Source organism: Melanerpes formicivorus, unplaced genomic scaffold (genome assembly GCF_026170545.1).
Source record: "Melanerpes formicivorus ecotype bairdi unplaced genomic scaffold, bMelFor1.0.p_v2 SCAF_76, whole genome shotgun sequence".
Taxonomy (NCBI): Eukaryota; Metazoa; Chordata; class Aves; order Piciformes; family Picidae; genus Melanerpes; species Melanerpes formicivorus.
In genome coordinates, this window is record NW_027142428.1 from 3,044,834 (window position 1) to 3,063,060 (window position 18,227).

Sequence of the window (18,227 nt, forward strand, 5' to 3'; positions counted from 1 at the left end):
TTACACTGTTAACCATTTATATTGCAGTCTAGTCTTGTGTTGCACCTATACTGGGGTCTCCTTTGCTTGGACTGAAAGTGTAACACTTTCATTACTGTCATAATGAAATGACAAAAGAAACTACTTGCTTTTCAGGTAATTGTTATGCACACATGGACTTGGGTTAGAGTAAGTCAGCTTCTGGTGTGTGTGTAAATGTGTGTGGCAATAACAAAAAGTGAAACCACTGTTGAGAGTGAGGAGCATGGTATGTAGGGATGTGCAAAGCATAAAGCAACCAAAGGGTTAATGGTTTTACAGCTGCTTAGGAATTTGAAAAGCTATGAGAAAATTTCTCAGCAATATTCCTTAATCTAGATGGTTTGCAGTCTCCTTATTTATGAGGTGGAGTGTAAAGAAAGATGATCATCATCTAACCTGATTTGCTTACCAGCATTGTTAGATGCTTGCACAGGAGGCTTTATTTTTGAAGGTGTGATTTGTGTGTGCACAAGCTGTAGATTCAGAGGCTGAAGATAAGTGAACAGTTACAGTACTGGATGTGGCTGAGAAGACCTAGTTGAGAAAACTCAAAAATCTAAGAGCTAGCAAAGCAGAGTGGCAAAAGGAGAGGGTTAGCAGCCTTTGTAAAGAAACATCTGCCTCAGGAGACTGGGGGAAGATGAGGAGGGAGGAGAGACAGGACAAAACCAGGAGTCAGCTGTTAAATGTTGTGTGTGAAGAGGAGGCATTGTCATCAGCTTTGAGACTAGGCTGGGTGATTGCAGAGCTTCTAGCAGTTGCTTTAGGCTGGAGAGGGAAGTGCCACCTTCTTTTCAAGTTCTTCCCCTTCTCTGGGTGAGTCTGGTGATAGAAGTAAGAGATACCACTCTGCCTGTCACCACTGCGGACCTTAAACACACTGCTTACTGGTTGGTGAAACTGAGTTCTGCATCTTTCCTGTCTCTTCTCTCCTTGCTGGTGGCATGAGGCTGAAGGCCTTGTTGGTGGGTCAGGAGTCATCTGCTGCTGCTTCTCTGCTGTGTTCATTAAAATAAGCTGTGCTTTGAGTCTGACACTTGATATAGGCCAAGAAGTGCTGGTGAGGAACTCGGTGATGCCCCCAGGTTTGGTTTGGTTTTTTGTTTCCATTTTTTTTGAAGCAGCGTTTTTGACAGTCAAGGTTGGGTAGTTCCTTGTTAAATGGTCCTCTTGGTACAACGTAGCACTTTCATGACTCTTGTTAGCACTGCTTGGCATAACACTTTCAAAATCAACCCAAAATTTTAAACTCTCTCTCTCTCTCTTTCTCTCTCTCTCAAACATAGTGTCAATGATAAGGTAATATCTGTCTCCTGGCTTAACTCTGTTCTTATTGATGCTTTACATGCCTGGGAAGTGGGAGTGCTGCAGCTGGATAAAGTAACATGATGGGACATGCTTTGCTGCTGCACCTGAAGGCTATAGGAATAGGTGACTTTTCTTGTTTTCTTGAGTGTGGTTGTTCTCTTTGGTAGTTGCCTTGTGGAAAGGTTTGTTTGTCTAGGTTTCTTCTTCTGAGTGGGGTAGCACTTCACTTACCCGAAGCCTTGTTTCCATGTCTCTGTAGTACCTGACAGCTGTAGTACCTCTATTGTGATGGCCAAATTGCTGTGGAATGTTGAACTCAATAGCTGCACAAATAAAATCTGTTTAGCAGGGCAGAGTCCATGGTTTGTGGATTCATATTTTTCCCTACTTCAGCCCGTATAACATACCACAGAACATTTCCCTTCTGTGTTCTGCTTGATTTTTCTTTCCCAGTTTATTTTTTTGGCTGTTCCCAGGCTATGATTCTTGGAGGAAGGATGGGCAAAATGCTGTTCTTTTTACAAAGCAATAGTTTTCTGTCCCTGTTCTAGAGGACAAAAGGTCTTACCTTCGTTCCACGGAATCCTGCCCTGCTTAAACACCTTCAGGTTTTGAATCTCTCATGCACATTGTGGAGTTTCTAATCTGGAGTATGTGCTGGGGGAGGAAAAAAATACAAGGATACATCCCTTGCTAGCCCATCTGAAGTGCAAAGGAGTAGACTTTGTGTAGTAATAGAGATGTCTTCTAGGAAGCCCACTTACTTGGGACGCATCGATTTAACTCTTCAAAATTCTGTTGTCCTGCAGCCGACTTTGGTTTCTGTGCTCAGATCACCCCAGAGCAGAGCAAGCGCAGCACTATGGTTGGAACTCCCTACTGGATGGCTCCTGAAGTGGTCACGAGGAAAGCATATGGCCCTAAAGTGGATATCTGGTCTCTGGGCATCATGGCTATTGAGATGGTGGAAGGCGAGCCCCCGTACCTCAATGAAAACCCCCTGAGGGTAAGGATCCCAGATGTGGCTAGAACTGTGTGCAGCTCTTTACCATGTGAATGTTTGCAGTCATGTTTCTTTAATAGTGCAGAGCATTAAAAAGAAGATCATAGAGTGGTTTGGGTTGGAGGGGACCTTGAAGGTCATCTAGTTTCCACCACCCTGCTATGGGCAGGGACTTCTTCCATTAGACCAGGTTGCTCAAGGCCCTGTCCAACTTGGACTTGAACACCTCCAGAAAAGGCACATTCGTGACCTCTGTGTGCAGCCTGTTCCAGTGTCTGACCACCTCACTGGAAAGAATTTCTTCCTAATACTCAGTCTAAAGTTGCCATCCTCAAGCTTCAGTCCATGTCCCTTCATCCTATCCCTACAAGTCCTTGTAAAAAGTCCCTCTCCAGCTTTCTTGTAGCCTCCTTCATGTACTGGAAGGCTGCTCTAAGGTCTCCCTGGAGCCTTCCCTTTTCCAGGCTGAACAGCCCCAACTCCTCCCAGCCTGTCCCCATAGGGGAGGTGCTCCAGCCGCCTGATCATCTTCATGGCTTCCTCTGGACCCACTCCAGCAGTTCCATGTCCTCCTTATGAATTAAATTAAACAAAACAAAAAACCTAACAAGTTTCAGCAGTGCAAGAAAATCTCTCCAAAAAGGCAGCTGCTTTGACTTTGCAGTCAGCCCTATCCTGATTGCTTTTGTTTGTTTAGAAGATGAGTACCTGCTTGTAGCTAAAACATTGGACTTTCAGTCTTCTGTGACAGAGTGAATCTATTAAGTTATGGGAAATGCTGCTTGTGTCAGAATCTGCTCTTTTCTTTGCCAAGATACCCCTTGACAAAAGATTTTGCATGTTGTGTTACTACTAGCCAGGATAGGTTATGACTGCCTAGAATTGTGGCATGTTTACAGTCGTTCATCTCCTCAGGGAGAGGGGAAGTAGGACGCAAAACCCTGTCTCCTCCAGACTAAGGGATCGCTGCTAGGCAGGTCAGTTTGGCGTCTTTTAAAGGTTTGGCTTGGTTATACAACGTTTCTTATTTTGCAGGCTTTGTATTTGATAGCAACTAATGGCACACCAGAGCTGCAGAACCCTGAGAAACTGTCCCCAATATTCCGGGATTTCTTGAACCGATGTTTGGAGATGGATGTGGAGAAAAGAGGATCAGCCAAAGAATTGCTGCAGGTGAGAGTCTGCTGCTTCTCAGAGGCACAGATGCCACAGTTAAGGTCAGCCTATGATAAAACCACACTGTAGACTGGTGCCCTCCGTTTTTCTGTTGTCTTCTGAGGACTTGAGTGGAGAGCAGCTGGTAGGAGCTACAGTTATCAAAGATTGTAGTATGTACACTGAAGTCTTTCCATCAGTAATCTGTGCCCTCATTCTACTGCTAAACCATCTAGCACTTCCTGAACTTAGTGTAATAGAGCCAAAGAAGATAGTTGAGCAGAAAATCTTTGTAGTGAGTTATTGGAAAAGGAAAGCCCTAGGCTCTTTTGGGATGTGGAGGAAGAATGAGAATAGAATAGAATTAACCAGGTTGGAAAAGACCTTTGAGATCATCAAGTCCAACCCATCACCCAACACCATCTCATCAACTAAACTTTGGCACCAAGTGTCTCATCCAGTCTCTTCTTAAACACCTAACCAGGCTTGAGGTGCTCTGGGTCATCCCTTCAGGAACTGGGCATTGATAGCAGTGCATTGCTTTTCATATCTGGGAATCATAGAATCGTTTTGGTTGGAAAAAACAAAGATCAAGATCATTGAGTCCAACCATTCTCTTAACTCTACCAAATCTGCCATGGCCCTCAGCACCACATATTTGTGCCCTTTAAACACCTCCAGGGACAGGGAGTCAACCACCTCCCTGGGCAGTCTCTTCCAGGGTTTGAGAATCCTTTCAGGGAAGAGGTTTCTTCTAATTCCAATGTAAACCTCCCCTGGTGCAGCTTGAGGCCATTTCCTCTTGTCCTGTCACTTGTTACTAGGGAGAAGAGACTACTACCCACCTGGCAGCCAGTACCAGAACAAGGCAGCCAGTACCAGAACAAGAGGACACAGTCTCAGGCTGCACCAGGGGAGGTTCAGGTTGGATATTAGGAAGAAGTTCTATACAGAAAGAGTGATTGCCCATTGGAATGGGCTGCCCAGGGAGGTGGTGGAGTCGCCGTCATTGGAGGTGCTCAGGAGGAGACTTGATGGGGTGCTTGGTGCCATGGGTTAGCTGTTTGGGTGGGTTGGATTGGTTGATGGGTTGGATGCGATGATCTTGAAGGTCTCTTCCAACCTGGTTTGGTTTATTCTTATTCTTGAACTCCAGTTTGTAGAAAATAAGAGAGATTAGATTACATCTTCTCTATTGCCTGTGGCTCCAGCCTCCTTCAGGGCAGTTGTAGGCTTCCCCTCAGCCTCCTCTTCTCCAGACTAAACAACCACAGCTCCCTCAGCTGCTCCTCACCAGACCTGTTCTCCAGACTCTTCACTAGCTTGGTTGCCCTCCTGGACCTGCTGCAACCCCTCAATGCCCTTCTTGGAATGAGGGAGGGGCAGGCATAGGCACTGCCATGGGCAGTGCCCTGGGGGAGTCCAGTGGGGCTTTTAAAACTGTGCCTTTCACTAATTCATTGTATTTCTCTCCACCTGACAGCATCCCTTCCTGAAACTGGCCAAACCTCTGTCTAGCTTGACGCCACTGATCCTGGCAGCCAAAGAAGCAATGAAGAGTAACCGCTAACATTACTGCCACAGCCTTCATACTGTCTGTTTGTTTGTATTTTACAAATCTTTATAATATATGAAACTGTTACGATTCGGGGGGGAGGGAAGAGAGTGGGAGGGGAGGGAGGGGAAATGTTTGCAAAAGGGAAGAAACTCTCATCCAGAAGACACCCAAGTAAATGATGGTGACTCTAGTGATGCCTGTCTGGGGTGCAGAAGGCACTGAGGACAGAACTGCTGGCCTTTCCTCGGCCCTGCCCCAGACAGGCCAGAAATGCCACTTACTGTGCCCAGGGTTTTAAGAGTTTTTTAATGACTTCACTGTAACAGCTCCCATTCATGGAACCCTTCTGGGTGCTTTCAATACTTGAATGACAGATTCAAGCTTTCAAAGAGCAGTACTAATTTTACCTGCTGATCTCTTTCACTCTCCTCTTCCTTCCCTCTACCTGTTTCCTTTAAATTGCTCTAGCAAGCTCCTGTATGACTAGATTCATGGCAAGTGTGACAGATGTGAAGGTACCTCTTGCCTTTCATTTCTTAGACAACTTAGATGTCACTGTACTGTAGAGTTAACAACTTGGCTACTTAAATTGTAATGCATTGAGATGTCTTTTTAAGATGAATATGGAGAGGGAAGAGAAGTATTCAGCTGTTTCTTGTATGCCTGTGTTCCGTGGACTTTTAATCAAAGATGTAGCCTCTTTGTAGACATGTAATGCCTGGTCAGGACTTTGGATGTCAGTTTATGTAGTTAGGGGTCAGATACTTTATTTATGATCAAATGATCAGCTACAGTCAGGGCAAGAAAAAGATTCCAGCTGTTTTCCTGTCTGCTCTTCCCCCCCACCCCCCAATTAGACTTGCTGGCCAGAAGCTTAAGGGATAATGTGCTTGGTGCAGTGGGTGGTTCAAAAACCATGTATTGTGTCTGTGCTCTGACTTGGGCTTTGGAAGTTATGCTGGTGCCTTTGACTTTTTTATTTTACATCTCCCTTCTTTGTATCAAATACATTTTTGTATATGTTGTAATTGTTTCCTCCCCAAGCAAATAATGCATCAGCCTATGGAGTTGCCAGAGTTTAAGTATTAGAGCTTTTTCTTCCCCCCTTTTTTTTGTATGTGCTCCATTTGTACTAACGAATTCAGCAGAACAAGTAATTGGATCTGAGGACATTGAAGATGCAGAATGTTAAAGATAAGATTCCCACAGAAGATGATGAACACCTGGAAATGCCAAAGCACTGTTCTGAGAAGACACAAGCTGAGAGGAGAGAACAGTGCCATCAGTAGCTTCTCCAACTGGCTGGTCCGAGGCCAAGGAGACCGTTCTGTGTCCCCCTGATCCTTCTCACTAAAGACATACCAGCTTGGAGGGCTGAAGTCAAACATGCAATGCAGGAAAAAGTGTCTTCCTCTGAAGGACAGTGAGCAGCTTGAGTGGCTGAGTTCTTGGGGTGTTACCAAGGTCAAGTGTGGAAGAGCCTGTGCCCTTAGCTGCCTCTAGCCCTACAATCTATGCATCAACTTGTGACAGTTTAACCTAACCGAGAGCCAACTGTAGTAACAATGTGCCAAATGATTCTGGGAGAGAACCACCGTTACTTCAGGGAGATCTTATTGCATTCCCAGTGGGGCAGGACCTGGGACAGATAGGCTTATGGCTGGGTATGGCTGGAGGACCCTGAATAAGTGGTTTTTTTGCACACTTTTACAAACACTGCTGGCAGAAGCTGGAAGTCATTTCCCCATCATTTCAGTGGGTGTGTAGTGGGAGAGAGAACTACGGTTTGGAGACTGGTAGGCAAGGAGTGACAAAACCAATGTCCAGCTGAGGGTGGCTGACCAGAAGAGCAGAGGCAATTTGCATTGAGGATGGAGAGGAAGCAGGGCTAGGGTCCTACAACCTCTGCTGCTGCCACTCACTATCTTACAAGCATTGGTGTGGTAGCAGCAAGATGCCTTCTTCTTGTGCAGGGCACTGCAGTGGTGCAGTTCAGCTTTGTGCTCTGCTCTGTGTGGGAGCAGACAGTGACAATGGCTAAATGAAGCGGGCTCCGTGACAGGAATAAATCCCTCTAGCTGTAAGTGTAAAGAGAATTGTAGTTCTAAATTCAAGGAAGTGTCTCATTCCAGGCAAGAAAATCTGGATGGGTTTCCTGGGCAAAATGTCTTCTGAGCCATGGATGCTGGAACACTGTAATGGTGATGCTCCCTGGGCAGATGAAGTAGTGAGGAGGCTTGGCTGAGAAAAAAAACAAACCCTGTGTTGTACCAGTGATTTCCTCTTTGTCCATTGCTGGCAATGGACCTTGTGAAACTCCTTGTGCCAGAGTGGGAGCTTTGTGTTTCTTTCTTCCTGGCACAGTCTAGCCAGTAAGATAACTTGTGATAAATTTGGGGTTGTTTAGTTGGGTTTTGGTTTTGTTTTGTTTTAACAGAAAACCAAGAGATCCTAAGTAGCTTTAACTTATTAGTTCACTTTTAGTGGTGAATGGGAACAGTTTATGAAATTTTGTCCAGTTTAATCTTCCTGTGAGGTGATTTTCCCCCACCCCCAACCTTTCAGCCATCTTAACACAGAAAACTTGGCCCAGTCCAGAAGATACCAAGACATCTCGTGCTTGCTGTGTGCCAAGGAAAGGTGTTTCGATCTGAGACTGAGAAAGGAACCACATCTCCCCTGCCCTACACAGCAGCTTTGTTACTGTGTGGTGAGGTTTCTCATGTTCTGCCAGCAATCAGGGTCAGAGATGGAGCTGGCAGAAGAGGAGAGGCACGAGAAGGCTGCTGTGCTCTCGTTTCTGCATGGGTCAGGCATCACTTTTCTAACATTATCAGCTGGATGTCTGCAAGATTAAAACATGCAAGCTGTGGGGTTTTTTTCCCTGCTGGGAGCAGATGGGTGTCCTTAAGATTGCTGCAGGATTGCTCAACTCTGCTGAATCACTAAGGCAGCCAGAAAGCAGCCAGAGTTGGAACAGATGATGGTATGGGAAGGACTGCATTTGGAAGTGCTGGGATTCCCATGTCTCGCTCTCGGGTGTCAGCATGAGGTCCCGAGTCAGAGTCAAACAGACATATGGTGAAATGTATGAAGTGTAGCATGTGATGGTGTGGTTCATTGGCTATGTGGAGCTGGGCAGTTTGTGACTGAGGTGCAGGTGTGCAGGGAGTGTGTGATTCCTGGGATTTTCTTGGTGCCATAGGATAGACCAGGTTTCTCATTAAAAGCATCTGTGGCCCTGGGAATGTGCACTTTGACCAGCCTTAAGTGTTAACAAGACTTAGTAGACTTCCCTCTGGTGCAAGGAGGTGCAAAGGTCCACACCTTTTGCTAGAGCAAGTGGGAGAGGCTTGGTCCCTTTGGCAGAGGGGATGATGGGGGGTGGGCTGGGTTGGGTTGGGAGCTAGCTGGAGCTGAATTAAATGTCTCTGGTCCATTTCCCCTCTGTTTCTCACGCTGTCAATGGGAATGGAAGTAGATGCAAGCTTTCTTTTTATTTTTTTAACTGTCTTAAGATTTTTTTTTTGTTTTGTTTGTTTTTTTTAATGTTGCCTTTTGTGTAATTTAATCCCACTATGTTATTTAATTGTTACTGCAATATTAACTACTGTATTTGTTGACTTTGTTTAATAACTGTTCTTTCAGGGCTAGAAATAAAGTTTAGAAAAAACCAACAAAGCCCAAACATTTGTGGTTTTTCTCCCCTTCCCCCCCCCCCCCCCAGCAGGAGTTGTATACCTTCTAAGAGCAGCTGGGAAGAGTCTGTGTGTTTAGATGTCTCAATGAGATGAACAGAATGTATTTGTTTTTAATTAAGGTTTGAAGTATGATGGGTATCACTTTATATACTGTAGTAGCCTGCCCTGCTTTGTTTAAAATGTGACTACTCCTCAGTGTCTCTGTCAAGCTTGGGATAACTGCAGGCTTTCCTGCACTGCTGACAAGGGGGTTATGCCTCCTGCAACGTGCTCCAGCTTCCTTGAGAGGAGAGCAGTGCAGAAACACATTTCTCAGCCAGTGTGGAAGAGAAAAGGGAGCAAAGCAAAGAACAGCCTAGTTTGTTACAGTCACGTCTTCCACTGTCATTCATTGAACCACAGCAGTAAGGTAGCTGCTTGGGTGGTGACTGGGGTGGGACTGATGGGTCAGTAAACTGCAGCTCGGGCAGTATAGAATAGAATAAACCAGGTTGGAAGAGACCTTCAAGATCATCGTGCCCAACCTATCATCCAACACCACCTAATCAACTAAACCATGCAACCAAGCACCCCATCAAGTCTCCTCCTGAACACCTCCAGTGACGGTGACTCCACCACCTCCCCAGGAAGCCCATTCCAATGGCCAATCACTCTCTCTAGACCTCTCCTAACCTCCAGCCTAAACTTACCCTGGCACAGCTTGAGACTGTGTCCTCTTGTTCTGGTGCTGGCTGCCTGGAAGAAGAGACCAACCTCTGCCTGTCTACAACTCCCTTAAGGTAGTTGTAGAGAGCAATGAGGTCCCCCCCTGAGTCTCCTCTTCTCCAGGCTAAGCAGCCCCAGCTCCCTCAGTCTTTCCTCATAGGGCTTGTGTTCCAAGCCCCTCACCAACTTTGTTGCCCTTCTCTGGACACCTTCCAGCAAGTCAACATCCTTCCTAAACTGAGGGGCCCAGAACTGGACACAGTACTCGAGGTGCAGCCTAACCAGTGCAGTGTACAGGGGCAGAATGACCTCCCTGTTCCTGCTGGCCACACTGTTCCTGTTGCAGGCCAGGATGCCATTGGCCTTCCTGGCTGCCTGGGCACACTGCAGGCTCATGTTCAGCCTACCATCGACCAGTACCCCCAGGTCCCTCTCTGCCTGGCTGCTCTCCAGCCACTCTGACTCTGTATGGTGATGTTCCAGAAGCTGTTCTGAACAAGACTGCTTTGTTGCCCTGTGAATATCATCCAGTGTCCTGCATGTAAGCATTACAGCACAGGAGATGTGGGGAATCAGCTGTGCTAGTGCCTGCTTGGAAGATGTGGCTCTTGGTCCTGCACCATCTCCACTGGCAGCATTTGACCAGTAGAGCTGAGCTGGGTGAGGGTGCTGGGTGTTGACAGCTCACCTGGGAGTGTGGGCTGAGATCAGTGGTGCCTGTTGGCAGGCTGCTGAGACTTGCTTGTGATTTTCATCCAAACCAGTGAAAACGCTGCAGGATGTTGGCGTGGTGAGAAGCAAAGGACATCTCAACCAATTTACTTGGGGCTTGAGACCAGTTCTGTTGAAATCCAGGTGAAGTTTCTGTCTGGGTTGTAAATGTCCAGGGCTCCTTGTGGCTTTGTTTCCCACGTACTCTTGGGAAATCATCTCTTGCCTCTATGTTGTACAAGCTTTGCTCATGCCACTGACAACAGGAAGCAATGAAATCACTCAGCTTTCCAACCAGAGCGGAGAAGGTTGTCTCGCACAAAGCACTGTCTCTTCAGGTGAATGAATCTGCTGTAGTATCTTTATATGCACTTGACCCTTCATGCATGTAAACTGGTGTTCTCTAACTCTGCTTTTAAGTGATTTTGCATTTAATTTTTTTTTGGGGGGGGGGAGAAAGCTGCCAAGAAGAGGGAGAAAGATGCTCAGTGGAACTTGCTGATATCTGGATATTGGTATTTGTGCTTACTGGAAGGAGGGCAGGAGTTGGGCTGAGAGTGGCTTGTGCAAGTGGGCAGTTTTCTAGTCCTTGCTTGATAAATCCTGTTCAGGCTTGTGTGAACTTGCTCATCCCTTGCACATACCTGGCCTAGATGAAAACCAAGAGCAGCCCTGGAGGTGTTCAAGAGGGGATTGGACGTGGCACTTGGTGCCATGGTTTAGTCATGAGGTCTGTGGTGACAGGTTGGACTCGATGATCTTTGAGGTCTCTTCCAACCTTGGTGATTCTGTGACTATTTCACCTCAGCTCAGCTCCAGCCTAAACTTCCCCTGGCACAGCTTGAGACTGTGTCCTCTTGTTCAGGTTGGACATTAGAGGAAACCTCTTCCCTGAAAGGGTTTCTAAGCACTGGGAACAGGTTTAAAACATTGTTCTTCATGAGAGTAAAACTAAGGGTGGCAGTTCCTCTCTTTCAGGGCTGCTGTTTGGTGGCAGTGAGTTTACCACAGAGCTGAGCACAACTATTCAGACTGTGCATGCAACACTGGTTAAACCCAGCATGGCGTGAAACAGGATTTTCAGCTCTTACCGGCACTTCCCTAGTGGTGCCTGGAGAAGAACTTTGGCTTTCAGTGCAGTTTGCATGGCTGGTGTGTGAGCACAGCTGCTGGCTTCAAACACCTGCTCCCAGGGATTTGTACAGCTGCATGTTTTCCTATTTTTATAACTTGCATTTTGCTGTGGAGATTGTTTTAGCTAGAAGTAGCCACCCTCTGTCATGTGAGAAAGGTAGCTGGGACTCTGCTGAGCTCAGCCATATTCTTGATGTTGCTCTCCAGATGTGTGGAGGAAGCAGGTTTCTGCAAGAGCTGTTCTCCTTACTTTGAACTCCTGCCTAAGGATTTTTCTGTCTCTTATTTTGTTTCCCCCTCTCTTTGAGGGGAAGTTTAAAAACACCACCAAATTAAAGCAATGAATTCCTGACTGTAATTTTTCTACCTGCAGTCTGTTAAGAAGGAAGAGGGCAGAGCCAGTGCAGCTTCCCATGTTGTCATTCATTCCCTTATGGTGATGCTGCTTTTTCCCATTCCTGCCCACCAGTGTCTGTGGGGAGAACATCACAGAATGGCTTAGGTTGGAAGTGACCTCAGAGGTCATCTGCTCCAACCTCCCTGCCATGGGCAGGGACACCTCTCGACTAGACTCAGCTGCTCAAGGCCTCATCTAGCCTGGCCTTGAACACCCCCACAACCTCCCTGGACTACCTATTCCAGAGTCTCACCACCCTTGTACTGAGAAACTTCCCCAGATCCAGTCTAAACCTCCTCTCTCTCTCAGCTCAAAACCATTCCCCCTTGTCCTGTCACTAGACACCCTTATGAAAAGTCCCTCTGCAGCACATAGGAGCTTCATTTCACATCCAGTTTAGCTGATCATTGAAGCAGTGTGCAGGGACTGATTACTATTTTATTGGAACTATTATTTTAATGGAATTTTCCCCCTGGGGAGTTGATGATTGCTCATTTTCTTCAGGACACTGAAAACCCACCAGGCTTCTGCTTTGGAGAAGATATATATTGAGTCAGGAGGAGGAGGATGGGATGAACATCAGAGTGTGTCTCAATGTGCAGCTATGTCCCAAGATCCAGGCTCCGGCTTCTGGAGTTTCCTAAGGGGCTTTACAGGAATGCATCCAGCTTGCTATGACTGTGGATCAACAGAGAAGATGATGATGTGACTCAGGGCATCTCCACAAGATGTTCTGGAGGGGAAACACATACCAGCTCTTGTCTCGTGTTGACTACACAAGTGACCTTCCTAAGGACAGACATCTCCTTTAAATTCCAGGGTGCTAGAGACAAGGATGATCCATCTTTGTTATTTTTCCCTCCCAGTGAATGCTTGTGCTAAGGATTCAGGTTTTTTTTTACAAAGCTTGATTGTCTCATGGCTCAACTTGAGGCCTTTTCATCTGGCTGCCTGTGGGAGGAAACCTGCTGCTGCTCCTGATATCCTGCAGTGGCTGATAACAAGTGGCTGCTCTTGGAAAGCTCTTAGCCACCCCCCTGCCCAGTAAAACTCTCCTTAAATAACCTTACAGCTGTACTCAGCTGTATCTAGTGCCTCTTTGTGGGGGAAAATAACACAGTGGGGGTGGAGCCAGGGTGATTCTCTTCAGCTTTTGTAAACCCCTCAGTGTTTCTGGCAAGTTTCCCAATGCCAGCTTGTTCCCATCCTATGGCTAAAAACAATCCCGTGGCAAAATACTTGCCTTTTAAGCTTTTGTAGTTCTCCACAGGCCTGAAAGCAAATCTGGCTTAGAAAGGAAAAGTCTGATGTTCTGACCAAGGAGAAGTGGTTTTCAGTGCTGGTATCTGGCTTTTGGACCACTCCTGTTTGTAGGAGAGCAGCCATGCAAAGCTGTAGGGGCTCAGAAAGCTGGTGAGGGACTTTTCAGGGTGTCAGGCCACAATAGGGCTAGGGAGAATGGATCCAAGCTAGAGGAGGGAGATTTAGATGGGACGTTAGGAAGAGGTTCTTCACCATGAGGGTGGTGAGACACTGGAACAGGTTGCCTGGGGGGGCAGTGGAAGCCCCATCCCTGGAGGTTTTTAAGGCCAGGCTGGACGTGGCTCTGGGCAACCTGATCCAGTGTGAGGTGTCCCTGCTCAGACAGGGGAGCTGATTGTGCTGCAGGTGAGCCTGCTGGCTCCCAGTGGCAGCACACATGGTCCTGCAAAGGAGAAGGCAGGCAGCACCTGTGGCCTTTCCCAAGCCCACTGGGCTGTGCCACGTTTGCTTACACGTGGCTTATAAAGAGGAGATGCAGAAGCTTTCACTGCTCCTTCACAGGGCTTGGATCAGTCTCTCTCCTCTATGTAGCCTTAGCTATGGCTGGCCTCAATGTTTCCATTACCTTTTTTTCCCTGGTTGTTGCACTGTGCCAGGCACTGAGGTGGCTTTCCAAATGGCTTCTGTCTCCTGGAGCATACAGCTGCCTTGCCAGAGAACTTGCTGGCTCATTACAGTTGTGTATGAGCTGCCTTGAGCTGAGGATGCTGGTGGAGATTGGCCTGTGGGGTGGTGGCTTTGGCCCAGATGTGGTCCTGACTCTGCTCTTCCTCCTCTTTGCTGTTCATGGTGCCTCCTTTGATGGAGCATCTGCCAACCCAACTGTCTCTCTCCAGGAGTTCTTTCTCCTTGAGTCCAACCTTGCCACAGCTTTTGCCAAGCTGCTGGCCGAGGGTGTGGGCACAGGGCTGGGCTGGGCTCTCACTAAGCTCTACTGGTCCTGGGAGCTGACACAACTCCACTTCATCCAGAACCTGATCTCATCAGAGTGCAGCTCTTCCATCCACACATCTCTGCATCATGCTGCCTTTGTGGAAGGTGCCTGCTCTTTCTTTTTCCACCTTGTGCTTCTCAAGTTGCAGCAGAGTCACCCAGTGTACCGAGTGCCCATGCTGGCAGCCACTGTCACCTTCCTGACCTACGCAGGTGAGCAGCTCTTACCTTTTCTTTCTTCTTATGGGTTTTTTTTTTCTGAGTAATTTAGAAAAATACCTAATTTGTGGGAAAGGAACAGTCTCCTTTTTTATCTTCCAGGAACTGAGAGGTAATGATTACCAAGATGCTTGCTTTCTACTTATCCTGGGGAATATCCATTGGGGATGAAGATGGCATCTTAGGATGCCTTAGGCAGCAGGTGAAATGCTAACACATGAGAAGCCATAGCTTGCCCCAACACTGGAACCACTTTCCTTGAGTGTTCCCTAATTCAGCCCCTTGGTCCCACACTTCTCCTTCCCACAGAGTTCAGGGCAACAAGGGTGAGATTTCCCAATGTGCTGCTGTTACACGGGCCAAGAGATGCAGCTGCTGGAGCTGGGCAGCTGCAGAGATGCTCCTGGCAGACAGGAGGGGTTGCAGGTCTCCTGGTCCAGCTCTTTGTCAGTCTTTCAAAGTGTGTAAGTGAACTCATGGCTACATTTCTCTGCCCATGCAGCTGGACCATTCACAGGAGCCTTCTTCAACCCTGCCCTGGCCACAGCTGCCACCTTCCACTGCTCGGGGAACAGCTTTTGGGACTATGTCCAGGTGTACTGGCTGGGGCCCTTCACAGGTAAGATCTGTTTGGAAGGTACTAGGGAGCAGGGGCTGGGATGGGGAGAAATGAGCAGAGCAGAAATGCTGGGAGTAACAGAAACTGTTCCTGGCAAAAGGCTGAACTTGAGTCTTGCCAGTGGGGGGTGTCCTTTTCTGTCCCGCTTGTCACTCATCTGTTTTTACAATCCCATTTCTACATGGGCTGTGAGCAAAAATCTTCCCCAAGGCCAGAGTCTGGGGGAGATGAAGCAAAGATGTTTTAGAGCAACAGTAGGCTGAGCTCCACAGCTCAGGCTGACCACAGCTTCAGGCTGACCACAGAGAGCTGGATATGTGCTGCCTTAAATGCAGAGAGGGGATAGAAGACTGCTGCTGTGCTTTATGGCTCTTTTGGATCAAAAGAAGCCCCACTTACTACATTAAGGGTACAAGGGTTAAATTCTTCTTGGAGAACTATAGCAAAGGTCTTTCAGATGTCAGTGGGAACTTCAGTGCTGCTGAGCTATGTTTTGGTCCAGATGAAGGCTGTAGCAAGGACCTGAAATTCACTGCTCAGCTGTGAGGAGGGCGGAGATGCTTATAACCACAGAATGTCAGGGATTGGAAGGGACCTCTGGAGATCCAGTTCAACATTCTCTGCTAATGCAGGTTCTTCTAGATCAGGTTGCACAGGAATGTGCCCAGGTGGGTTTTGAAAGCTTCTGAAGAAGGAAACTCAACACCACCTCTGAGCAGCCTCCTCCAGTGCTTTGGCTCCCCCAGAGGAAAGAAGTTTTTCCTTAAGTTCAAATTAGTTTCATAGTTTCATAGTTTCATTCAGGGTTGGAAGGGACCACAAGGATCATCTAGTTCCAACCCCCCTGCCATGGGCAGGGACACCCCACACTAGATCAGGCTGGACAGAGCCTCATCCAGCCTGGTCTTAAACACCCCCAGGGACGGGGCCTCGACCACCTCCCTGGACAACACATTCCAGGGTTTCACCACTCTCATGGTGAAGAACCTCCTCCTCACATCCATCCTGAATCTCCCCACCTCCAGCTTCATTCCATTCCCCCTAGTCCTATCACTACCTGAGATCCTGAGAAGTCCTTCCCCAGCCTTCCTGTAGGCCCCTTTCAGATACTGGAAGGCGACAATTAGGTCACCTCGGAGCCTTCTCTTCTGCAGACTGAACAGCCCCAACTCCTTCAGTCTGTCCTCATAGGAGAGGTGCTCCAGCCCTCTGATCATCCTTGTGGCCCTTCTCTGGACACGTTCCAGCAAATTAAACCTCCTGTGCTTTTGTTTGTGCCTATTGTGCCTAATGCAGCCTTGGATGCAGCACATGGAAGTGCTCTGTGCTCTCTCCTTTCAGGGATGCTTGCTGCCCTCTTGCTGTACCAAGGAAACATCCCACGGCTCTTCCAGAGAAACCTCCTTTACAGCCAGAAAAGCAAGTACAGGATACCCAAAGCAAGGGTGACGCTGCAGGTGGAGGCTGACAAGCCACAGCAGAGGAAGAAAGGGGAGAAGAACACCACCAAGCCTCATGCCTGAGCCACAGAGTGGCCAAGGAGGTCCCTGCAGCCCATCTCCTGGGTTTCCTGGTGCCCAGCATTTTGCTGCTCGTCCCACCCAGCGTCTGCCCTGCCTGTTTGGTTCCCTACCCCAGGGTGAGATTTTGTTTTAATGGATTGCAAAGGCATTGGCCTGGCTGGCCTTGCAGGATGTCTGAATCCCTGTGCTCCTTTGGGAATAGTTTGGAAAGACTCCCTGCACTGCCTGAAATATTTCAAGCCTGCATGGCTGGCTCAGTGGATGAAAAAAGCCTGAGGCTTTTGCACAGTGGCCTTGTATTGCCAGGAAAGGTACAGAAGGCCAGGGCCATGATGTGGGCAGCTTGAGCAGCTCCCAGGTTATTGCATCAGGCAACATTTGAACTAACCTGACTGAAGTCCTTGCAGCAGCACAGCCAAGCATGAGCCAGAAAATGCCTTGGAAACTGGGGATGAGGAGGAAGCAGGCTTTGATCTTTAGAGTTGCTGAATGGGTATTGTCCAAAAACTGCTGTTCTTTGAGTTCCACTGAGGTCCTTGAACTACAGAGGCTGAACCTGGCAGTTGTTGGAGAGGGATTAAAAGTGCTCCAGGGCAAGGGAGTTCACTGGCCACAGGAGACCCTGCTCCTCTGTGGATGTGGTGCTCAGCCTGGGTCCTGTGGGCTGTTAGGGCATCAAGAAATGGTGTGCAAAGTGCCTGTGGTGAAACAAATGAGGCTCAGGCCAGCACTGTGGAGCTGGTGTGAGCAAGTGCAGCCAGGGGTTCCTCTCCCTGTGTAGGTGAAATTACAGTTTGTGGAAACAATAATAAATGTTGAGATGGATATTTGGGTGAGTGATGTGATTTCTGTGAACTCTGCAGGGGGAGATCAGCCTGTCTGATCCCCCCCCAAATGGGAGATGCCATGGAGATGTCCAAACTGGCTCCAACTGGCCTGCCTGCTGTTTGCTCTGGATGGGGGAAATCTGAGTGGAAACATCTGCTAGGTGAGCAGGGCTCCCCGAGGCTGTGCTGGAGCCAGGGCACCCCATGGCTGCTGCATCCCAGAGGTCTGTCCATGGGAAAGATCAAGGGCTGGGACAATCTAATGTGCAGCATCCCTGGGCATAGCTGGATACTGAGCTCCTGCCCAGAGGTCTTCCCTGCCCAAACCAAGCCACTTCCTGCATTTTACAGAAAATAGGCAATTTTGCAGGACCTCTCTAGGTGGAAAATTCCTGAGCAGAATATATTCTTGATGCACTGTGGCCCCTCAGAGCTCCTGGGGGCAGGCTCTGTGCTTTTCATGTGAGTGGGCATGGAGACACATGATGCTGTGGTTTTGCAAGTGTCCCTGCCCTGGGCCACCTTGGCAGGAGCTTGAGCATGGAGGATCTGTTCCTGTTTTTAAGGCAGTGGCACCTGATTAAAATCTGGAATGAAGGTATCAGATGTAGGTTTGGTTCCTGGGTGCCAGCCCTGCTCCCTTCCCCCCTACTCTATCCCCTGTGGGTTTTTGGGGAACAGCCCTGGGTGCACTGCCTGTGGACTGCCCATGTCCCTTGCTCCCATGCAGGGTTACCCTCTGGAGTGAACTGGAGACTGCCCAAGATCCCAGAGGGCAGCTGGATCTTTGGAAACCATGAGACTACACCACATCCCAACAGGGGAAATGAGGGAAGGGACCAGTGCAGTGCTACATGAACCATACCTCAGAGAGGAAACTTTATGGAACAAACAGCACCCCCAAAACCATGCAACAAACACTCCAGAAGTGGTGCTCCTACACCATGCCCAGCTGGATGCTCAGTGCCATGTGGTCCCTCTTGGGGAAGGGCAGTGGGAATTGTCTGGCTTTTATCCTGGCCTGGCTGTGAGCAGGAGATGGGGCACCTTTGGGTGGAAATCAAAACCTTTGAGGCTCCATGTGAGTGGC

General features: G+C 48.2%; 2 protein-coding genes across 3 annotated transcripts in view; both read left to right on the plus strand.

The window, feature by feature from the left end:
• PAK2 (p21 (RAC1) activated kinase 2) overlaps window positions 1-8,719 on the plus strand; it is a 51,165-nt gene extending 42,446 nt beyond the window's left edge. For both annotated transcript variants that reach the window (XM_068163945.1, XM_068163944.1), the window contains 3 exons: window positions 2,139-2,335; window positions 3,368-3,505; window positions 4,971-8,719. In XM_068163945.1, coding sequence (XP_068020046.1) covers window positions 2,139-2,335; window positions 3,368-3,505; window positions 4,971-5,057 — 422 coding nt within the window. In that variant the 3' untranslated portion in view covers window positions 5,058-8,719. The remainder of the gene's footprint in view (window positions 1-2,138; window positions 2,336-3,367; window positions 3,506-4,970) is intronic.
• A 4,821-nt stretch (window positions 8,720-13,540) lies between these two features.
• Window positions 13,541-16,419, plus strand: LOC137454134 (aquaporin-12-like). Its single transcript, XM_068164055.1, has 3 exons — window positions 13,541-14,162; window positions 14,671-14,787; window positions 16,129-16,419. Exons 1-3 carry the CDS (start codon window positions 13,556-13,558, stop codon window positions 16,308-16,310), a joined length of 906 nt encoding a protein of 301 aa, XP_068020156.1. The 5' UTR covers window positions 13,541-13,555; the 3' UTR covers window positions 16,311-16,419.
• Window positions 16,420-18,227: the final 1,808 nt, after the last annotated feature.